General features: G+C 49.6%; 1 protein-coding gene across 5 annotated transcripts in view; it reads right to left on the reverse strand.

Annotated features, from left to right (window-relative positions):
* ADARB1 (adenosine deaminase RNA specific B1) overlaps nucleotides 1-20761 on the reverse strand; it is a 114841-nt gene that overhangs the window by 34557 nt on the left and 59523 nt on the right. For all 5 annotated transcript variants that reach the window (XM_060297695.1, XM_030835612.2, XM_030835609.2 and 2 more), the window contains 2 exons: nucleotides 7101-7175; nucleotides 2664-3598 (listed from right to left, as the gene is read on the reverse strand). In XM_060297695.1, the coding sequence (XP_060153678.1) occupies nucleotides 2664-3598; nucleotides 7101-7128 (963 nt within the window). In that variant the 5' untranslated portion in view covers nucleotides 7129-7175. The remainder of the gene's footprint in view (nucleotides 1-2663; nucleotides 3599-7100; nucleotides 7176-20761) is intronic.

Genomic DNA, 20761 nt, shown 5'->3' on the forward strand with positions numbered 1-20761 from the left:
CTTCTCAGAAGCGAGCACATCGGTGAGATTTCGGACACGGTCCTACTTTCACAGCTTATGATTCATCTTGGATAGAACGGACCCTCGGTGTTCTGGGAAACGATGCCTGATGGGAGGTGTGTGCCAGGAGCCACGCGGGACCCACATCCCACCAGCTCACGCTGGTCTGGAGTCCCCAGCTGGGCCCTCAATTAAATACTCCCAAATGAACAGAAAAGCCACCTGTCCTAAACGGTGGCCTCTCTGGGAAGAAGCGTCATCAGGATGCTTTCACCTGCCACTGCACCAGCAACAAGCCCCCGGAGGCGGTGCTCAAGGCCAAGGGCGCAGAGTGTGGCCAGAAGAGCAGGGACGGGGCCCCACTCTGCACCCTAGACAGAGGCACAGAGGGCGGAGGTGTGCAGGCAGGAGAGGCAGCGAGGCCACGGACAGAAAGTCAGGACGTGCAATCACACGATGGGACGACGCCCTCCGGTGGGAAGAGAGCAGCAGGAGGGGAAGGGAAGGCAGAGGGAACAGAGGCCGCTCCATGCAGGGTGAGGCGGGGCTCCGAACTCAGAGCAAAGCAGGAAAGCGTGGAGTCGGGGCACTTGCACCGACATCTCCCTCTAGATTCGGGGCAGATATGATAACAAGGCACATGCGCTCAAAGTCAGCTCGAGGCTGGGCCCCGCGGGACAGCTCGGCCCAGCCACGTCCACCAAGTTCACGACAGACCGCCCTGCACACACCATGCGGGCAACGCTGTCTGATTTTAAACCCTCTGATGCCGCCGTGAACGCCATGGAGGCAAAAAGTCCTGAGACCAGGGATGGCCAACCCACGCCCTTCAAGGATTCCACCCGCAAGACAGCAGGACGTTTCACCCCCTCTAGACCATACGTCTGGAAATTCCCAGGGGAAAGAGTAAGGACTGACCCTCTGGAGGCCGGCACAAGTCCTGCGACGAGGACACGACTACTTCCTGAGGTACCGCTCGGGGGCTGGCAGCCACCTGGGGGCCCTGTGAGCGGGGCGGGCTCGGGCGGGGGGAGAGACGGCTCCACCTTCCCAGACCTGGCTGGCCTGGGCCACAGAGGCCACCTGGGCAGGGCGGAGACGGCCCCTCCCGGGCAAGGCTCCACCAGCCAGGGCTCTGGTCACTGCTCCCCACTGACATAACAGCCCGGGTAGAGGCAGGCTGCCAGCGCACGCGCACACACCCACGCACACGCACACGCAGACCTCCGCCCGCCTCCCCGCCCCCCCGCCCCGGGGTGTCACCCACGCAGAACCAAGCAGCGGGGGTCACGGCATTTGACGAGTCCAGTCTCTTCACATGCCTGCCAATGGGAAGGGAAGACAGGGCCACCGTGGCTCAGGCTGAAATACTCTAACAAACAGTAAACCTGAAAATAAAAATCCCTTGGGAACTAGTGCCACCGATGTGTAAAATGGTAAATGGACTAATGGTTCTTATGAATAATATTAACAAGAAGTTAATACACGGGAAGCGGTTACTTGGCTCAAAGAGTAGAAAAAATCAGCGAAATCCTCTGAATATGTTACTTTATACTGATGCTGTATTTGGTTGCTTTAAGCGAAAGAAATTTCCTTTTTTTAAAACCGAGAACTACTGGTCCTCTCAGGTGACAACCGCACAAGGTCACAGAAAGGCAAGACGGAAGCCGAGCTTCCTGAGGGAATGTGGGCTGTCCTATCAATTCGGAGTCCTTCATTTTTCCTCCTCAGATCAGTGTTTATCTTCAAAGTGAATAATATTTTGACAGAAAGAAATAGAGAAGAGGGTCAGACTTTCTCCCTGAAAGAAACATTTTTACAATAGACCAGAATAATTTTGGATTTCCAGGAAAAGAAGCAATAAATAACCGAAGAGTTCTAGCGTGTTGAGATGACAACTAAACATCATTTCCTCCTTCTTTCTCCTCAGAGCCCACCCTGAAATGTCCCCTCTCTTCACCTTGAAATTTCACCCTGATATTCCCCCTTCTCGCCCTGTCCAAGACCAGACTAGGAGGGGTGCCCACCTCCGGCTGAGCAGGGGAGCCACAGGGACCCCTTGGGGAACTCCAGGTGCCGAGACCCCCAGGCACCCAGCGGGCTCTGGAGCGCTTGCAGAGGCCCCGACGCCCCGGCCCTTCTGACGTGTGCTCGCCACCGCTGCAGCTCGGCCTCTGCCTGGACAGGATCCGCGAGGCGCTGGTACTTGACCCAGACTTGGGTTTCAGCTGCTGACCCGCCAGCCTCACCTGTCCTGTCCCTGGGTCCCAGGTGAGACACGGAGGGGGGACCCCACTGAGCTGGGGCAAGATGCCAGGGCTCCGGCCCTCCCCTCCCCTCCCGTCTCCTCCGCGACAGGCCGCCGTGGGCTGTGGTCGCCACAGGGGCAGGCGGCAAGGGAGGGCACCTCGGCCCACCCGCCGTGGGCGGCACTGACCACACCGCACCTGACGGCCCTGGCTGGGCTTCACCTGACGGCCCTGGCTGGGCTTCACAGCGGCCACACAGCCGGCACAGGCACGGGAAGGCCGCCCGGCAGCCGGACTTACCAGGACCTCCCCGTGCTGAGGACAGAGCGACGAGAAGACACCAGTGACCACGGCAACCGCACCCCGTCTAAAAGCGTGAGCAACACGCAGCCGCGCTCGGGCGGCTTTCCTCACCTGTGGCGAGTGCAGCTGGAGGCCCTCGCTGGGGACAGGCTGGCGAGACGGGGTCTGGTCCAGGCGCAAGTTAAAGACAGTAGCCAGGGCGGACTGCGCGGCCCGGGCCTTGGCGAGCTTTTTGCTCCTCCCCGAGCCCTCGAAGAACTGCCCGTCCACGACCACAGACAGGACGAAGTTTTTGGCGTGGCTCTCCCCGCTCTCCGAGAGGAAGTCGTACTTCAGTCCCGGGCGCAGCTCGTTCAAGATCATCACGGGGTTCTTCCCGCTCGGGGGTGGGAACGGCGGGGGCACGGGGAGGGGTGGCTGGGCCAGGCCGGCAGGCACGGGAGACGCAGCCAGGCTGAGGTCCCCACTCGAGCTGAAGGAGTCTTCGCCATTGGCGCCCAGGTAGAAGGGCACATCCGGCCTGTCCGGGGTCTCGAAGCCGTTGAAGAGCGCGTCGGGGAAGTCGGCCTGGTCGGACGTGAAGTCTGCATTGGCGGACAGGCTCCGGCCCATGGCCAGGTGGGCCTCAGAGGCGTTGGGAAACTGGACGAAGGAGCGCAAGGCCTTCTCGGCCGCGTGCAGCTTGGCCTTCTTCTTCGTGGGGCCGGAGCCCTCGAAGACCTGCCCGTTGACCTCGACAGACATGACGAAGAGGGGGGCGTGCACGGGTCCCGTCTGCGACAGCAGCGTGTACTGCAGGCCAGGCTTGATCTCGTTGAGCTGCATCAGCGCGTTCTTGGGCAGCGCGGGCCCCGGCGCCCTCCTCCGCTTCTTCAGGCGGAACTTGGAGTGGCCATTGCTGCTCTCGTCCAGGGCCCGCTTCCTGCCGGCGCCCCCGCCACCCCCGTTGGAGAGCGGGGCGCCCTCGCCAGGCCCCGGGGCGCTGCCGTCCTTGGGGGGCGCGCCGTCCAGACTGCAGTTTTCCTTAACATCTGTGCTGCTCGAACCTGCGGTGCCCAGAAAGAGTAACTTACAACGCCTTCGTTGCAGGATCTTGTAAATGCAAAATTTATAGATTCCTTTATCGCCCTTTGTAACTGGTTAAGTGATGTGTGCTTATACATTCTGTTCCTGGCTGCATACGTGTGGAGCTGTGCGTTTAGCCACAGAGCTATCCACCTAAACTGGCATAACTGGAGTAATTTGACGTTCTGAGAAATAATAACTAATCTTGTTTCTATTTAGTATCACGGACTGCTTTTGCATTAAAAGGTGAATTTTTAAGTCATCTTTTTCTACGAGAATATTCCGAAGCATCTAGAGGAATTTTATTCAAGTTTATCAAAATGTGGGATGATAAACTAACCCAGAAAGACCTTACATTAATAAATCTAATATCAGTATCGACCAATGGACACTTTATTTTGGCATTTTCTTCCTTTTCAATGCCATCTACTCTCATACTAGACTCATGTTGGGCTTTCAATTGCAGCCTTTCCCAGAAAAGAAGACATTATTTAAAACACGCATCCACAAGTTACTTAGTTCTTCTGGTTTAAAGTATGCAATTAATACATGCAGTTATTTGGTTCTGGTTCGTGGATCTTAGAAAACTGCTTGTGTGAAGTATTCTGGCCTTTTAGAAATTCTTTTGAAGGATACAGCTTCACTTCTAGTTTCATTTAACATTTTCTCATTATGTATGGGGACTGATCTGCCTCTGAATCCTTAATACCTCCCATGATAGAAAAAAATATACAAGGCAAGACAGGAAGACTGACACTGCAGACGGCCACAGCTCTCTTAACTTCCCAGCTGAAGGTGGCATCTTCGTCTTTTTTAGAAAAACAAATATTTGATGGATTTACAGAATAATTTAGCAATCCTACCATTTAAAGGTAGTTTACTTTTACAATTAATAAAGATAATTTTAGAACTCTAAAAGTTCATGGCAAAGTAAATATGATTTTAATTGCAAAAAGGGGAATAAAAACGCATTCATTCTCCCCTTTAAGTTGATCAGATAAAGCTTTTTTAAAAACAGAAAAAGAAGTAACTCCTTGTTTTCCTGGTTAGTTTGCACACGCTGTTGGCCGCAGGAAGCTCAGGGGTAACTATCACAGGACCTCACAATACTGTTGACATGAATGTACTTGAAGACCTACCACTAATTTTTGAGGATCCACGTAAGTCTTTTAAGCAACGGAAATGTTTTTCACAATTGTAAGCCAGTTTCCAAGTACCCCAATACGGTGGCCCTCGGCCCGTTTCTACTACATAAGGTGAAAGCAGATTCTGACTATGCTAAGGAAACTGAGAAAAACAGTGAAAGCGCTCATCGGCCCTACCCATGGGAGGGGCTTAACGTGGCAGCAAGTCTGGGTCACCGGCTGCCAGTCCCCACAGTTCAAGCTCTCAGATTCCCAGGGCTGTCACCACTCAGCTGAGACGTGAGAACAGCCCTGGTTTAAACACGGGCCACGGGAAGACTGCCACCACACCGTGGCAGAGGTTGGGAGATGGCCACACTTTCCCTACAGACTTCATGCCTCCTACGTACTCCTGACACACACCACTTCTCCCAGTTGACAAAGCTGACGGAATGGACACTAAATTTTCATTTATAACATCCTCCAGCAAAAGCTCAATAGGTTACTCCTTTCGGTGCTCAAGGGAACAAAAGGTTAGAAAGGGTGGGGCAGGACAGAATTGAGATTAACAAAGCAAGAACATCACACGCTCCATGACTGCTTAGTTCTGACGCTACCGCTGAACAGAAGTCAGATCATGATAAACATATCCTGACATGCATTTAATCAAATGTTTATAATCTCTGGAACAAACAAATGCTTTCTTTTAAAAACTAAAAATGATCCGTATTGATTATAGAAAAATACACTTTCTATCAGACAGTCACATAGACTCTAAGTCCTTATTTGCCCCAGAAGCGTGGAGACGCGGCTCATGTTCTACTCACTAAAAACGCCACTGTGCAAAGGAAGACAAAACACTAAAATTGGAGAAAGGCCTCCCGCTACCTAACTCTTCTTCAATGGATGCTTTCGCTTTCCACATCATGCTACTGTATCTCATAAATGTGACTATTGACCATGATGAAAATTCTTCATCGCTTTCAAAATGACAGGAAATACAGGGCTGGCATTTCAAGGTTTCAGCACTAGAGCCAGCCGTTTATCTTCCCAGAAAATGTATTCAGGAGGGTTCTTTATCTCGGTAAGAGACTGCCGCATCAGTCTGGGGATAGTTATATCCCCACACACACTGTGACATTGCCTCCCATACCTGACGACCAGCGCCGTGGGTGACAACGGGAGTGGGGAGTGGGCTGACCCCTGAGAACACAGGCTGGGTTCCGAAGACCCCAAGAGCAGCTGCGCTGGGGGCAGCACCACGGGCAGCCAGAGGCCTCGGGAGGAGGTGCTGCCACATGGACTGAAACCACGCCTGGTCACGTCTTCTCACACTTGCGTCCCAGGAATGGCCTCCAGCCTGACGGCACACGACTGCGGGGTCACCCAGCAAAGACCCAGCAACTCCACGGCACCCACCACACTCGTGGAGCAGAACCCCTGGCTCCTGCGTGCAGACAAGCCAACTCCGAGGCCTCGGGTGTGGGTTCTGGGTGAGGCCGAGGGAAAGTGGTGGACTGTATCCTCATCCTCGGTGACCGTTCGTCACTCACGCCTGTGGGTTCTTCCCGGGACCTCTCAACACGGACAAGTAACAATGCACATTACACACATACCAGAACACTGATGTCTCTGTTGTGATTTCCCTACCGAAAGCTCCCAACTTCTGTGGGAGCATTTAACCTTATGCAAATGCTCTGCTATCCGGGATTAAAGACAAAACAGAATAGAGAAGTATATTCACTGAACTCTTCATCTACGAACATCTATGAACAATGTCGAGAGGGGGAAAGCTGAGGCTCTCTGCCCCTCCGGCCCCTCCATCCCAGAGGGCAGTGTGGAAAGGGGTTTCAGGCCACGCCGGCCCGACGGCCCGTCAAAGTCTTTGGAAACAAGATCAACAGACTCATGCGAGTCCCCTTCCTTCAAAACGCACGGACAACCCACCATATCTGAAGGGAAGATTTTATGCACCGTCACCCCAGATGACCAATCTCAAAGGTTGTCTCAGATTTACACAGATGGAAATCGGACCATGATCATGAGAACCATGCGGTGACAGAGCACGAAGCCATGCGGCCTTATGACACGTGCACCTGGAGGCAAGCCCCCCCTTCCGGGCATGTGCATCAGGACCCCAGGACGACAGCCAGGAATGAAAATCCGGACAAACGCCCACAGCAGACACCGATACCTACTGTAGAGATTACATGAGAATTAAACACATGCCTCCGTTAACAGTCTGTATCGAAGGAAAAGAATCACCCTCCCCAAGCGGGTCCCATTCAACAAATTTACAGCACTAAGCTTTTAATAGAAAATCAGCCGCTTGATACTACGTGATAGGCCTAGGTCTTACTCATGTTCTCTTCATCTTCTACATCCATGGCAAAATACTTGTGAGGGTTTCTTGACCGGCGGAGACTGTTCCTGTCTGAAAGAGCAAGAAAATGACACTGAGTGTACCAGTCATACGAGGGACGTCGCCTCTGTGGAAAAAATCGCAGAACAAGGACGGTTAGGTCTGCCCTCTGGACAGAACATTCTCCCACCTCTTCAGCATGGTACAGGACCCCCAGCGTCCCCCCGAGGATCCCGGCCAGGACTCTGCTGTTGGGGGGGGGGGGCGGGCGGCGGGTACCATGGCAGGGAAGATTTCGGGCCACGCTGCGGGAGGACGGCCTGGATTCCAGGGGTCAGGACCATGGAGAGCTCCGAACCAAGAGAAGGGTGACACACTTAATCTCAGAAAGCCATCTCTCGTCAAGACAGACCCCAAACAGAACCCCCGCCCGTCTGCCACCTGATCTCTGTTCTGGGGAGACTTCGGTTTGGGTTCTAAAATAAAGCTGTGGAAGAACACGCCACAGCCTTCGCCCTACTCCTCCCCTTCACCTGGACTGAGCAGCGTCACATGGACGAAACTAAAAAGCACATAATTGTTCAAATCGGATCTAATTTCTTAGCCACGTATAACTTATTATTCTGTTGTCAGGAGAAACCACAAGAAATCCTCAAAGAACAATTATTGCAATTATATAATTATTAACAAATTTAAGAGTTTCCTCTTCCTAAATACCTTGGCTGTACTTTGCAGGACTGTACTAACATATGATCTGTAATAAAGAATCCTGTCAAACTGCCACTGAGGAAAAAGATCTGCAAGTTTTGTAGTCACACTTTTTTTATAGAAATTAAATTTATATTATAAATCAGTTAAGAGGCCAATGTATTGCTTTTAAGCAAATGGTGACTAACATGTGCTGAATCGTACTTACACCTTACACATCTCTCTCATACAACACGTGTGCAAAATAGTTTCCGTGACAATCATTTGTTAATGACATTAACTCTCACTGTATATCTGGTGAACATACAGTTAAATGAGTTAAAAGTTAAATGAGTTTTTATTTAGACTCGTTTATTTAAGAAAGTGTTCCAGACAGTTTTTACAGCATTAACATTTTATATTGATGAATTACTTCAACATAAATTTCTGAAAGTTTATTATACGAAAAGCACAGTACTGGATATTACAAGAACCTAAAATGAATCAGACTGACTCTGCAATTGAGAAATTTCAATAAAAATATTGTCTGGATAGCTGATTGTATTGAGGAATAGCTTTCAGTCATTTTAGGTGTGGAAACAGTGCTTAACTTTTAGTGATGTATACTGAAATATTCACAGACGAAATGATACCCGGAATTTATTATTATAAGATGATCCCACGTGGTGGGTAGAAGTAGATACGGATGAAACTGAGGGGCCACGGCTGGTGAGCCTGGCGCTGCCTGATGGGCACTCAGGCTCACCACACTGTTCTGTATCGGTGTGTGTTTTAATATGTCCACTAGGGAATAGTTTCAATGAAAGTAATTTCCTTGAGGTCTGGAATGGGCACGAGTGCCAGGCCGCCCCATGCCCTCAGTGAGATGCAGGTGCTCCAAGGGTCCTCTCGGTCACGGTCAGGGCGTGTGATGGTTAAGCTGGTCCTGGAGGAGAGGGGGTGGGACACACCGTGAAGACCATGCACAGGTACAGCACGCGGGAAGCACAGAGGCTGTGTGAGAAAGGCACTCGGAAGACGCTTCTGAGAAGCTCAGTTATCAGTTCTGGAAGCAACCACTCAAGCTGTCCAGAGCACTCTGTTCTTGCTGGCTGAGAGCTGGCTTCAGAGCAGGCGGAGGGGCTCGTGTGGTGGGAAGACAGAGGGAACGTCCCCCGTTTAGCCCAACTGAAAACCCCGGATGGCACAGACACAGCAAGCACGAGGAGGCTCGGGAGGGCGGAGGGGAGGCGGCAGAACAGCAGGGGACCCGGGGACGGTGTGGCGGTGAGTCCCTTACGTCTTCTTTTTGCATCATTATCCCAGGCTTGGAGTTGAAGAAGCCGGCAGCCTGGAAACACCAATGGGCAGACCAAAACACCCAACGAGAACTGTCTCTCTGGCCAAGGGACCAGGAGAGGACCTCCCAGCAGGACAGGAACCTGACAGACCAAACTGCCCTATTCAGCCAGACCCCAGCCTCCCATCCAGCAAGGACATGGGGTGGGGGAGCCTCGCGTCTCATTCCCTCTGGGCTGTGACGACCCCCTCCCCGCCCCCAGCAATGCAGAGTCAGGGAGAACAGGCGGAGAGCCTGGACTTCCACCCCACCTGGCAGTACCCAGGCGCCTGCCCCCTCCCCACTGCGGGTGTCACAGGAGGCCACCACCCAGCAGTGCCAGTGGAGGCCAGGGAACCTGGACATGCACCCCCGTCCGGCAGCGATGAGGCGGCGTCTCCCCTCCCCAACAGAGGGCTGTAAGAGAAAGCCAGCTGAAGTAGAGGTCCAAGTAAGACTCAGGTTCTTGTAACATAATATGTCCAGGTTTCAATCAAAAATCACTCATCACACTGAGAGCCAGGAAGATCTCAAACCGAATGGAAAAAGACAACTGACGCCGACCCAGAGACATCAGCATTACCTGAGAAAATTTTAAAGCAGCCATCATAAAAACGAAGTGGGAGGAGTCAGTGACTGATCTCAACACTGCCTATGAAGTCCGAGAAATCAAGACAGACAGGCAGACCACGCAGAACGAAACACAGGACCCAGAGACAGGCCCCCACAGAACACCCGCTCATTGTTGACAAGGGTGCACAAGCAACGCAATGAAGGAAGGACAGCCTTGTCAACAGACAGTGCTGGGCAGCCGGGCACCTAGAGCTCACACCCTACACACACATTCACCTGGAATGGACCATGGGCTTATTAAACGTAAAGCATGAAACTACAAGGCGTTTACAAGAATCATAGGAGGACACCCGTGGGATCCAGGACTCGGCAAACAGTGTGCGGATTAGCCACTAAAAGCACAATCCACAAAAGGAAAAAATGATGAACTGGAGCCCATCGGAATTAAAAACCTCTTGCTCTGCTAAAGACCCTGTTACGAAGATGAGAAGGCAAGCTATGGACTGTGAGCAAATATCTGAAAACCACATCACAAACAAAACATACAAGAAACTCAACAATAAAACACACGCACCCGTTAGAAAGAGACATTTCACCAAAGAACGCACACAGATGGATGTTCCCGCGGGAAAGGATGGTCATCCTCATTAGCCACTGGGGAAATGGGACTTAAAGCCACGTGAGATTCCACCACACACCTACGAGAATGGCTAAAATAATGACAACCCAAGGGCCAGCGAGGATGGGGAGAAACTGGATCACTCACACGCCGCTGGTGGGGATGTAAAATGGTGCAGCCACTCTGGGAACCAGTCTGGTGGTTTCTTAAAACTAAACATGGGCATTTATTCCAGAGAAATGAAGACCTACGTTCACATAGAAAACGTATACAGGAACGTTGATAGCAACTTTATTCACAACAGCCCCAAACCAGAGACAACCCAGTGCCCTTCAGCAGGTGACACACTGTGGACCGTCCACACCATGGAGCACCATGCGACAGGAGAACCCTGCGCCACCAGAGCTCACCTGGTTTGTAGGACATGCCTCGTTTTCCTGCTCTTTCATATTTAAGTTCTAAAAAAGGACAGGGAAAATGTCTCACGGTAGAAAATAATCAGGCTGTGCACAGTGTGGGTGGGTTCGTGTACATTAAAAGTGGAAGCCAGACACAGATATACAATGGAATATTACTCAGCCATAAAAAGAAACGAAACTGAGCTATTTGTAATGAGGTGGATGGACCTAGAGTCTGTCATACAGAGTGAGGTAAGTCAGAAAGAGAAAGACAAATACCGTATGCTAACACATATATATGGAATTTAAGAAAAAAAATGTCATGAAGAACCTAGGGGTAAGACAGGAATAAAGACACAGACCTACTAGAGAATGGACTTGAGGATATGGGGAGGGGGAAGGGTGAGCTGTGACAAAGCGAGAGAGAGTGGCACGGACATATATACACTACCAAACGTAAAATAGATAGCTAGTGGGAAGCAGCCGCTTAGCACAGGGAGATCAGCTCGCTGCTTTGTGACCACCTGGAGGGGTGGGATAGGGAGGGTGGGAGGGAGGGAGATGCAAGAGGGAGGAGCTATGGGAACATATGTATATGTATAACTGATTCACTTTGTTATAAAGCAGAAAATAACACACCATTGTAAAGCAATTATACTCCAATAAAGATGTTAAAAAAAAAAAAAAGAAGAAAAGTGGAAGGCAGGAATCTCTTGCAGAGCAGAAGCCAGTATTTTCAGCTCCTACAAATGCCAACTCTCGTACCGAAGGTTATAAGACACAGCAAAAGAGCAAATGCAAGCACTTCAGAGCATTCTACGTAACCATTTTTCTTTCATTCTGAAACGTACCTCATATGGCCTGGACTACAAACACATAAGAATGAAAACCCCATCCAAAATCCCATATGGAACAAAATTCCAGGAACGGCCAGGTAAAGGAAAGCTTTACTTGACAGCAGTATTCGAATGCCGTCTTCATTTTTCAGGGTCCCGTAAGCATTAAGAAGTAAGCGGAACTGGGGGGGCAGGGAGGCGTGAAAAGACCATTAAACCTGGCATCGAAAGACCTGGGACTTAAGTTTAACTTGATTCCAGTTATAATTTCAACTTTTCTTTTTTAAAATAGAACTAGAAAAGCTGATCTTATGTGGAAAAATCATCAGGTTTGAAGAGTCAAGAAACTCTGAACTAAGGAGCAGTTAGGTGGGGCTGGTCCTCCCAGACTGGAAAGAATGGGGCACCAGCATGCAAAGCATGCCCGCGGCTCATGGACTGTGGAGCAGGGAGACAGACTCAGGACAGAGCAGCTTCCCACACCACTGACCAAAGCGCTTTCTAACACGTGGGCCTGGAAAGGGGTAAACCCCGGAGGAAGAGGAAGCTGGACCCACCAGTGCCACTCGGTCAGTGACTGTTTTGGTTCCCCACGGGTTCCCGTCTGACTTCCAATGACATGACCCGATTGGCAATGCTTTATTTTCTAAGTGGTGGTGGGTAAATGGTCATCTGTTGTTTGATTCCTTACACACTGTAGATGTTCATGACGTAAGCCAAGGTGTAGATATACATGTAAAATACAACATCCTATCCGCTTCCGACAGCACCCTCATCCTCACTGTGAAAACGTCAACCTGCACACGGTCCTCCCCTTCCCTTGGTGAAAAAAAAGGTTTTCTGGAATAAAATACAGAGGACATAACTTATTAATATTCAGGATGCATCAGAACATGAATTCTCTGTTGTGCTGGTGAAAAACGCTATCTTTAGGAATTCACTAAAAATTTATAGATTAAAAAATGTTTAAGACAAGCAGTGACTTGACAAAAATTCCTGGCTATTATTACTGGGTTTTATCCATGTTACTCTCCGAACAGGATGGTTTTGAGAAAAGTTTTACATATTCTTAATGACTGTTAAGGGTTTCAGTTTTAATAGCCATACACTACAAATTTTTAAAGAGCGAAGTGTTAAAATGAAGATTCTTCATGTTAATTCTCTACTATAAATCAAGCAACTTGCTAAAGGCGAGACTAATTTCGCAGCTATAGCAAAAAACTCAATGATGATTTTATTATTTATTTAACAAAGGTAACTGAAGTATAAAATTCTTACGTAATTTGAAGAAAAATAACCTGAAATTCAACAACTTAATCGTGCATGTTTAGAGAATGCATTCGTGATTTGTATTTTGCTTCCAATATTTTGCTTTCTAAACAAACTAATATTAAAATATTCAAAACATTCAATTTATAATATTTTACAAAGAAATAGTTTCCTTCCTAGGAAACCATCCAAATAATAGATGTTCAGTTCTCCTTTAGAGATTTTGTACACACTGAACTAGATACAGCAGACTGTGCACAGCAAATGAGGTTCAAGCATTACTTTTAAAACACATGTTTTTTTCTAGTGAAATGCAACACGGAATAATTAAAATAACCATAGTAATCGACAAAAAAACTCTTGGAACTAATAAGCAATTATAGAAAGGTTGCAGAATACAAGGCTAATATACAAAAGTCAATTGCTTTCCTACATGCAAGCAATGAACTGGAATTTGACATAAAAAACACAACACCATTTACATTAGTACCCCCCCAAATGAAATACTTAGGTATAAATTTAACAAAATAGGTACAAGATCTATATGAGGAAAAGTGCAAAACTCTGACGAAAGAAATCAAAGAACTAAATAAATGGAGAGAAAATCCATATACATGGATAGAAAGACTCCATAATGCACATGGATAGAAAGACTCCATAATGCACAGGGATAGAAAGACTCCATAATGCACATGGATAGAAAGACTCCATAATGCACACGGATAGAAAGACTCCATAATGCACACGGATAGAAAGACTCCATAATGCACATGGATAGAAAGACTCCATAATGCTGATTTGGGCTCTTCCCAACTCGATCTACAGATTCAATGCAATCCCAATCAAAATCCCAGCGAGGTATTCTGTGGAAATCAACTAACTGATTCCAGTGTTTATATGAAGAGGCCAAGACCCAGAGCAGCCGACACAATATTGAAGGAGAAGAACAAATTTGGAGGACTGACAGTACCTGACTTCAAGACTTACTATCAAGCTGTGGTCATCAGGACAGTGTGGTATTGGCGAAAGAAGAGCTAAATAGATCAGTGGGACAGAACAGAGAGACCAGAAGCACAGCCACGTGAATACTGTCAACTGTTCCTTGACAAAGGAGCTAAGGCAATATAACAGGGCAAAGATAGTCTCTTCAACAAATGGTGCTGGAACAACTGGTCACCCACATGCAAAAAAGTGAGTCTAGACACAGATCTTACAAACTACACAAAAATTAACTCAAAATGGATCACAGACCTAAATGTAAAATGTAAAACTCCTAGAAGATACCATAGGAGAAAACCTAGATGACCTTGGGTTTGGCAATGACTTTTTAGATACAACATCATAGGCACAATCAACGGAAAAAAGAATTGCTGAGCTGGACTTTAGTAAAATTAAAAACTTCTGTTCTGCGAAAAACAAGGTCAAGAGAACAAGAAGACGAGCCAGAGACAGGGAGAAAATGTTTGCAAAAGAAATAGCTGATAAAGGACTGTTATCCAAAACATACAAAGAACCCTTAAAACTCAACAATGAGAAGACAACAACTCGATTAGAAAATAGGCCGAAGACCTGAGCGGACACCACACCAAAGAAGACACACACGTGGCAGACAAGGCGCTTCACCTCAGCTGTCATCAGGGAAACGAAACTTCAAACAGTCAGACGCCCCTACACACCTATTAGAACGGTGAAGATCTAGAACACAGACAACAGCAAACGCTGGCAAGACTGCAGAGCAACAGGGACCCTCATCACCGCTGGTGGGAACGCAGATGGGTGGCTGCTTGGGAAGACAGTCTGGCGGTTTCTTACAAAACTAAACAGACTCTTACCACAGGATCCAGCAATCGCCTTCCTTGGTATTTACCTAAAGGAGCTGAAGACTTACGTCCACACAGAAACCTGCCTGCGGGTATTTACAGCAGCTTTATCCACAGCTGACAAAACCTGGAAGCAACCACGCTGTCCTTCAGTAGGTGAACACACAGACTGTGGCCCATCCAGACCGCGGAATAGTGTTCAGAGCTAAAGAGAAGTGAGCTATCAAGTCAAGAAAAGCCATGCAGGAGACTTGAATGCATGTTCCTAAGTGAAAGAAGCCAATCTGAAAAGGCTACAGGCTGCATGATTCCAGCCATATGACGTTCCGGAGAAGGCACAACTGTGGAGACAGTAAAAAGGTCAGTGGCCGCCAGGGGGTGGGAAGAGGGGAGGGATGCATAGGTGGGGCGCAGACGTCGTTTAGAGCAGTAGGACATTATTGTGAGGATGAATAAACAGAAACTCCACTATTTTTATAGCCACACTCTGTCCTTCGAGACGAATGAAGAGAAAGGACACATTTGAAATACGGCTTGCTCTGTTCATCACGGCCTAATTAAAAGCCGTTTATCTGAAAATTATACTTTATTTTCTGGGATGAAAGGGAAAAAAGAGAATACTGTGAGCTGTACTTTCAATATGAACACTAGTAATTACGCTAAGAATAGGCGCTGTTAAGATTTGATCCAATTCCCACAGTGTTTCAAGTACATTCCACAAATCTAACTCCACACATTTTCTTTAGAATTTCAACTGTCAAACTCGGGTGACCCTGCCCATCCCTGGAACACACCCCCAGCTGAAGGAGCTCCTTCCCAGGGAGCATGGCCCCCACTTGTGCTGGGAAGCCCATCTGTACAAGTGCAATGAAACGTACCCACACATCTGGCACAAGAGATTCTGGGAGCCCTGGGCCTTCCATCCATAACTGCTGTCCACCAGGGGTCAGCAACTTCCCTCACTTGCGCCCTCTCCTGGCAGACACAGTGTCTCCCACTCTTGCCAGAGATTGGTTAAGATCCCTTCCTTCCTAATATACACAGCACAGCAGCAGTGCATCCCAGAAATCCCCCTCCTCACCCACCAAATGGTGCTTCAGGTGGCCCATTCCAGAGTGAACTCCAGGCCTGAAAGCTGAAGCTACCCCTCTGCCACTGCCATCCTGTCACCCACACCTGTCCCATGGGGGCCCAAACCCCTGGTGCTGGCACGCAGAAGGCTCTAATGGCTACTTGTTGCATGAATGGATGGATGGATGGATGGGTGGGTGGGTGAGTGGGTGGATTGGATGAATGAGTGAATGGGTGGGTGAATGAATGGATGAATAGATGGGTGGATGAATGGATGGGTGGGTGGATGAACAGATGAATGGGTGGGTGGGTGAATGGCTAGGGGGATGGATGGGTGGGTGGGTAGATAGGTGGGTGGATGAACAGATGGATGGGTGGGTGGGCGAATGGCTAGGTGGGTGGGTGGGTGGGAGTGTGGACGAATGCCGCCCCGCCCTAGGCCCCCAGCCGCCTCAGCGCTCTGCCCCTCACCAAGAGGCGTCTCTCAGCGAGGTGGAGGCCTGGCATGGCAGCTGCCTGCTCCCTCAGGTGTGTCTGCATCTCCTCGAGGGCACAGGGTGTCCGTGCCCCGTCCTCCAGCACTATCGGAGGTGGCTCACCTCTACAGGTCCAGGCCTCTATTTCTGTAAAAGGTCCCCACCCCCCATTCACTTCTCCATCCTGGAAACGTGGGGGAGCCCAGCTGGACTGCAGCACATGCACAGTGACAGTGGCCGTCACAGGTTGTGCATGTGACTGGGCACAGACAAGGGTGCTGTCACACTCAGGACAAAGTACTCACTGAGAAAGCCCTTAATCGCAAAATACAGGAGGACATTCATAAAGTGGGGGGCAGGGGGGTGAAGGAGCCTTCTGGGTTCTCCATCCCGCCCCTCCCACTGTCCCGCAACTCCGCAGCAGCGCCGTGAGTGGAGAGAAGGCGACAGCGTCTGCACTGGTCGGGCCCAGGGAGGGCTGGTCTAACAGTCCCCGGGAGTGTGACCTGGGCTCCAGACCCACCTTGGGCCTCAGGGGGCAGCACCTACCAAGACAGCAGTGTCTGCTGTCTGGGGGTCCCGGTCAGTATTAAAATTGCACATTGCTCTCTTCTAACCGTAATTTTCTGACGACGAAGCTAAGCCACGTGCCTCTCACCCAGAGTAAACAGCCAATACCCTGCCTCGCGGGAGGGAGTGACCCTTCCACAGGAGCAGCGAAGAATCACTGCAATCGCATTGCTACCGAAACCAAGGAACCTGCCGCTACACCGTACTGACACATAACTCCATTCCAAAAGGCACACGTCATACCAGTCTTTACACAGGATTTGGAGCACTTTAAAATTATACAATACTAAGAGACTACATTTCACATCTTGTAAAACTGTCCCAATTTGGTATAGATGGGATGGCCAGTTCTAACAATACTCATAATTTTTAAAGGCATTATTATTAGTTTCAAATATAGGGCATGTTATAAATAGGAACGTGTATTAACACATACCTAATGCTGTTTAGCAGTGTTCACACGAATCTACAGACACAGGAACGTCCCGTGAACACGGGGCTGCATTGCTACATCTCGTAACAGCTAATTTCTCAAGATGTTAGTCTGAAACCGCAACATACTTGGGAATGATTTTCCTACTGAAGAATAAGATTCTAGAATATGTGAAGACATTTAGAATTTGTATACAGTGGGACTAATACACACCATGTGAATTACGATGAGTTCCGAAAGAATGATGACAGAATCGTTCGTACACTTCTCAAAATTTTCCCGAATTTATGTGTAGTGATGAGAAGCCATGGAGGAAAAACAGTGGCGAGTCTAAATTTAGCGTATTTGGATGAAAATTTCTTGCAGTTTTGGCTTTTGCCTTTGTCTTAATTTCCTACCGCTTGTCTTAATGCCACCTTGCTCTTTCATGCCTGACTGAGGAGAGCAAACACACCGACGCTGTAACCAGGTGCAGGTCGGGAGCAGCAGGGATGCGCCGAGAAGGCTACGCCCGCGTGCCCTGGGGACAGCGCCTCTGTCCTGGACACACACGGTGGGCATGGGGCCCACAGAGGTCACACATCACAAGGCCCCGCCGCTCCTAGACACAGAGCTCCATTAGGACCAGCGTCTGTGTTACAGTGAGCAACGTGCTCTTATCACAGATTGCTGACTCCAGAATGAATTTCTTCTTCCTCTTCTTGGGAAGCCACACTAAAGAACCGTTGCTCATTTTCTTTCCTGGAGAGATGACTGTCTCCTGTCGCAGCAGACCCCAAAGATGCGGTGCTGGAGAAAGACCCCGTTCCAGCCCTGTCAGCTGCTGGGTAACGAGGGGCACCCAGAAAGCAACCGGCTATCGCCTCAGCAGGAGCATTTCTGCACCTCAGACATTTTCTGTTGGTTAACGCACAGTACGTGGAGACAGCAAACTCTCAACACCTCCTAAAGCGACAATTCACCCCAAAGCTAGCAGTTTGTGATTTCTATAGTCACAGGCAACTTTTAAATCTGGTGTTAAGAAAAAAATATTGATCTTAACACATCAAGTTGAATTAAAGACTGAAATTATCTGGAGTGTTGAACGGAAGGAATTTGCTCTCCATGTCTTTAAAAGGAAAACACTGTAACAGCGGCAGCCAGTCTTACCACAGCATGAAGAGTAGTTTTGACGTTAGAAAAGTCAGTCAGTAAGGAAGAGTGGCAGCAAAGGAGAAATTACAAAGCATCTGTCTCTAGAGGGAAAATCTCCTGGGACTCAAAGCCACACACTTCAAAGATTTCATAAATGTCTGCCTAAAAAATACATTAAACCTTGACGCTAACGTGATTTCTAGACATGTTTAGAGACACGTTTTTAAAATCTACCTCTGTGAGTCCCTAGCTAAAACTCTACGAAATGCCAACAGAAGAAAAGAGAGGCACTCTAGAGGGAAAGCAGAAGCAAACAACCTAAGTGCCCATCATCGGATGAATGGATAAAGGAGATGTGGCACATGTATACAATGGAATATTACTCAGCCATAAAAAGAAACGAAATTGAGTTATTTGTAGTGAGGTGGATGGACCTAGAGTCTGTCATACAGAGCGAAGTGAGTCAGAAAGAGAAAGACAAACACCGTATACTAACACACATATATATGGAATCAAAGGGAAAAAAAATGTCATGAAGAACCTAGGGGTAAGACGGGAATAAAGACACAGACCTACTAGAGAATGGACGTGAGGATATGGGGAGGGGGAAGGGTGAGCTGTGACAAAGCGAGAGAGAGGCACGGACATATATGCACTACCAAACGTAAAATAGATAGCTAGTGGGAAGCAGCCGCATAGCACAGGGAGATCAGCTCGGTGCTTTGTGACTGCCTGGAGGGGTGGGATAGGGAGGGTGGGAGGGAGGGAGACGCAAGAGGGAAGAGATATGGGAACACATGTATATGTATAACTGATTCACTTTGTTATAAAGCAGAAACTAACACACCATTGTAAAGCAATTATACTCCAATAAAGATGTAAAAAAAAAAAAAAAAGAAGTAGTAACCGGCATCAACAAGATAAACTCACAGGCAGGTCAGAACGCGGTCCCACACCGCACTGCGTTGGAAGCCCAGCATTTGCACTTCAGGATGAAAGACAAAGGAGTTACCTTTCCTCTCAGAGCGTCTCTTGCGCCTCCTTTCACACCGGCGGACACCGAGGACAGTCCCCATGGCCAGCGTCCCCGCGATGAGCGGGGCCAGCCCTGGCCAGCCCGGCCCCGTCCCAGCCCCCGGCCACTGGGGCGGGCGCTCAGCCAGGCATCGAGCCGCGCGGCCGCGACGGCCCTTGTGGGCACGTGGGAGGGCGGCTCCTCCCCCGCCCCAGGCTCACTCTTCAAAGCGCAGGTGGAGGGGCCCTCAGCCCTTCAGAGTGGGCAGGGACATGACTCCGGGGGCGGGGTGTGTGTGTGTGTGACACCATCTCCCCATCAGACAGAGTCCTGCCTAAGAAACCCCAACGTCTCCAGAATATACACAGTTCCTCAAATGATGAAGTAGAACCACCAAGAGTCCAGTTCACAAAATAACACCCCCCGAAGTAACGCTCCCACGCAGCACTGCTCAGGGGCCCAGGACCCCGCGGCTCGGGGACGCCGCTGGCCCCACCTGCACGTGGGCACCTGGTGCCAGGCAGGCACGACGCTCCCCTTCCCACCCAGCCTGGCTCGCTGGGGGGTGCAGAGCAGGGCACACACACACACGCATACACACACACACACGCGTGCGCGCACATGCACGCACACACACAGACAGACGCACGCACACACATCTCAGGGCGCGGGACCCACACTTGGACTGGCCCAGCACAGCCCTCAGCCCCCCTCGTCCAGACACACTGTGTAGATGCTCTCCCACATCTTGCGGTCTCTGTCCTTGGAACAAAAGGCAACTGCATCCGAGAGCCCTGAGGTCGGGGGTGTCTTGCGGGGGAGTCAGTGTGCAGGGAGGATGTGAGTAGCAGAGCCCTCCAGCAAAAGAAAAGTTAATCGACGCATCAAAATCTTTCTCTCCACACAACTGCCCGTGTCTTGCATACAAAGCATTCCTTTCCTGGTAATGCCAGCATCGCTTTTCCAACTTATTATTCCAAAGGTGCACACGAATTAACGCCGGCTTCACCACGACTGCACGTGGCGCCTGAGCCATGTTTTGTCACATCGAGCAGCTCCTATGACTCTTAGATTTGTGTGTGCCCGTCCGACATGCTCCACAGAAGACGTGGCCCCGCAGAACCCCTTCCCCAGGGCTCCAGGCAGCGGGCACTGGTGGGACAGAGCCCACCGCTCGCCCTGGGGAGGGACCAGAGTGCAACCCTGAGAGCACGCCCTCCGACCCCGTCCCCAGCTGCAGGTGCAGCTCAGCTCCTAGCGGCAGTCGTTCTAACTCTGCTTCCCTGGGTTCTGTACAGTAGCTGTCTGTGTGGCACCCATACATCACACTGCAAATTAGTTTAACTATATTTTCTCTTTGTTGATGCTCTGGCATTTGGGGGCCTTGCAGACCCTGGGAAGGAGAGACTGCCCCTCCC

The sequence above is a fragment of the Globicephala melas genome, chromosome 4 (genome assembly GCF_963455315.2).
Source record: "Globicephala melas chromosome 4, mGloMel1.2, whole genome shotgun sequence".
Taxonomy (NCBI): Eukaryota; Metazoa; Chordata; class Mammalia; order Artiodactyla; family Delphinidae; genus Globicephala; species Globicephala melas.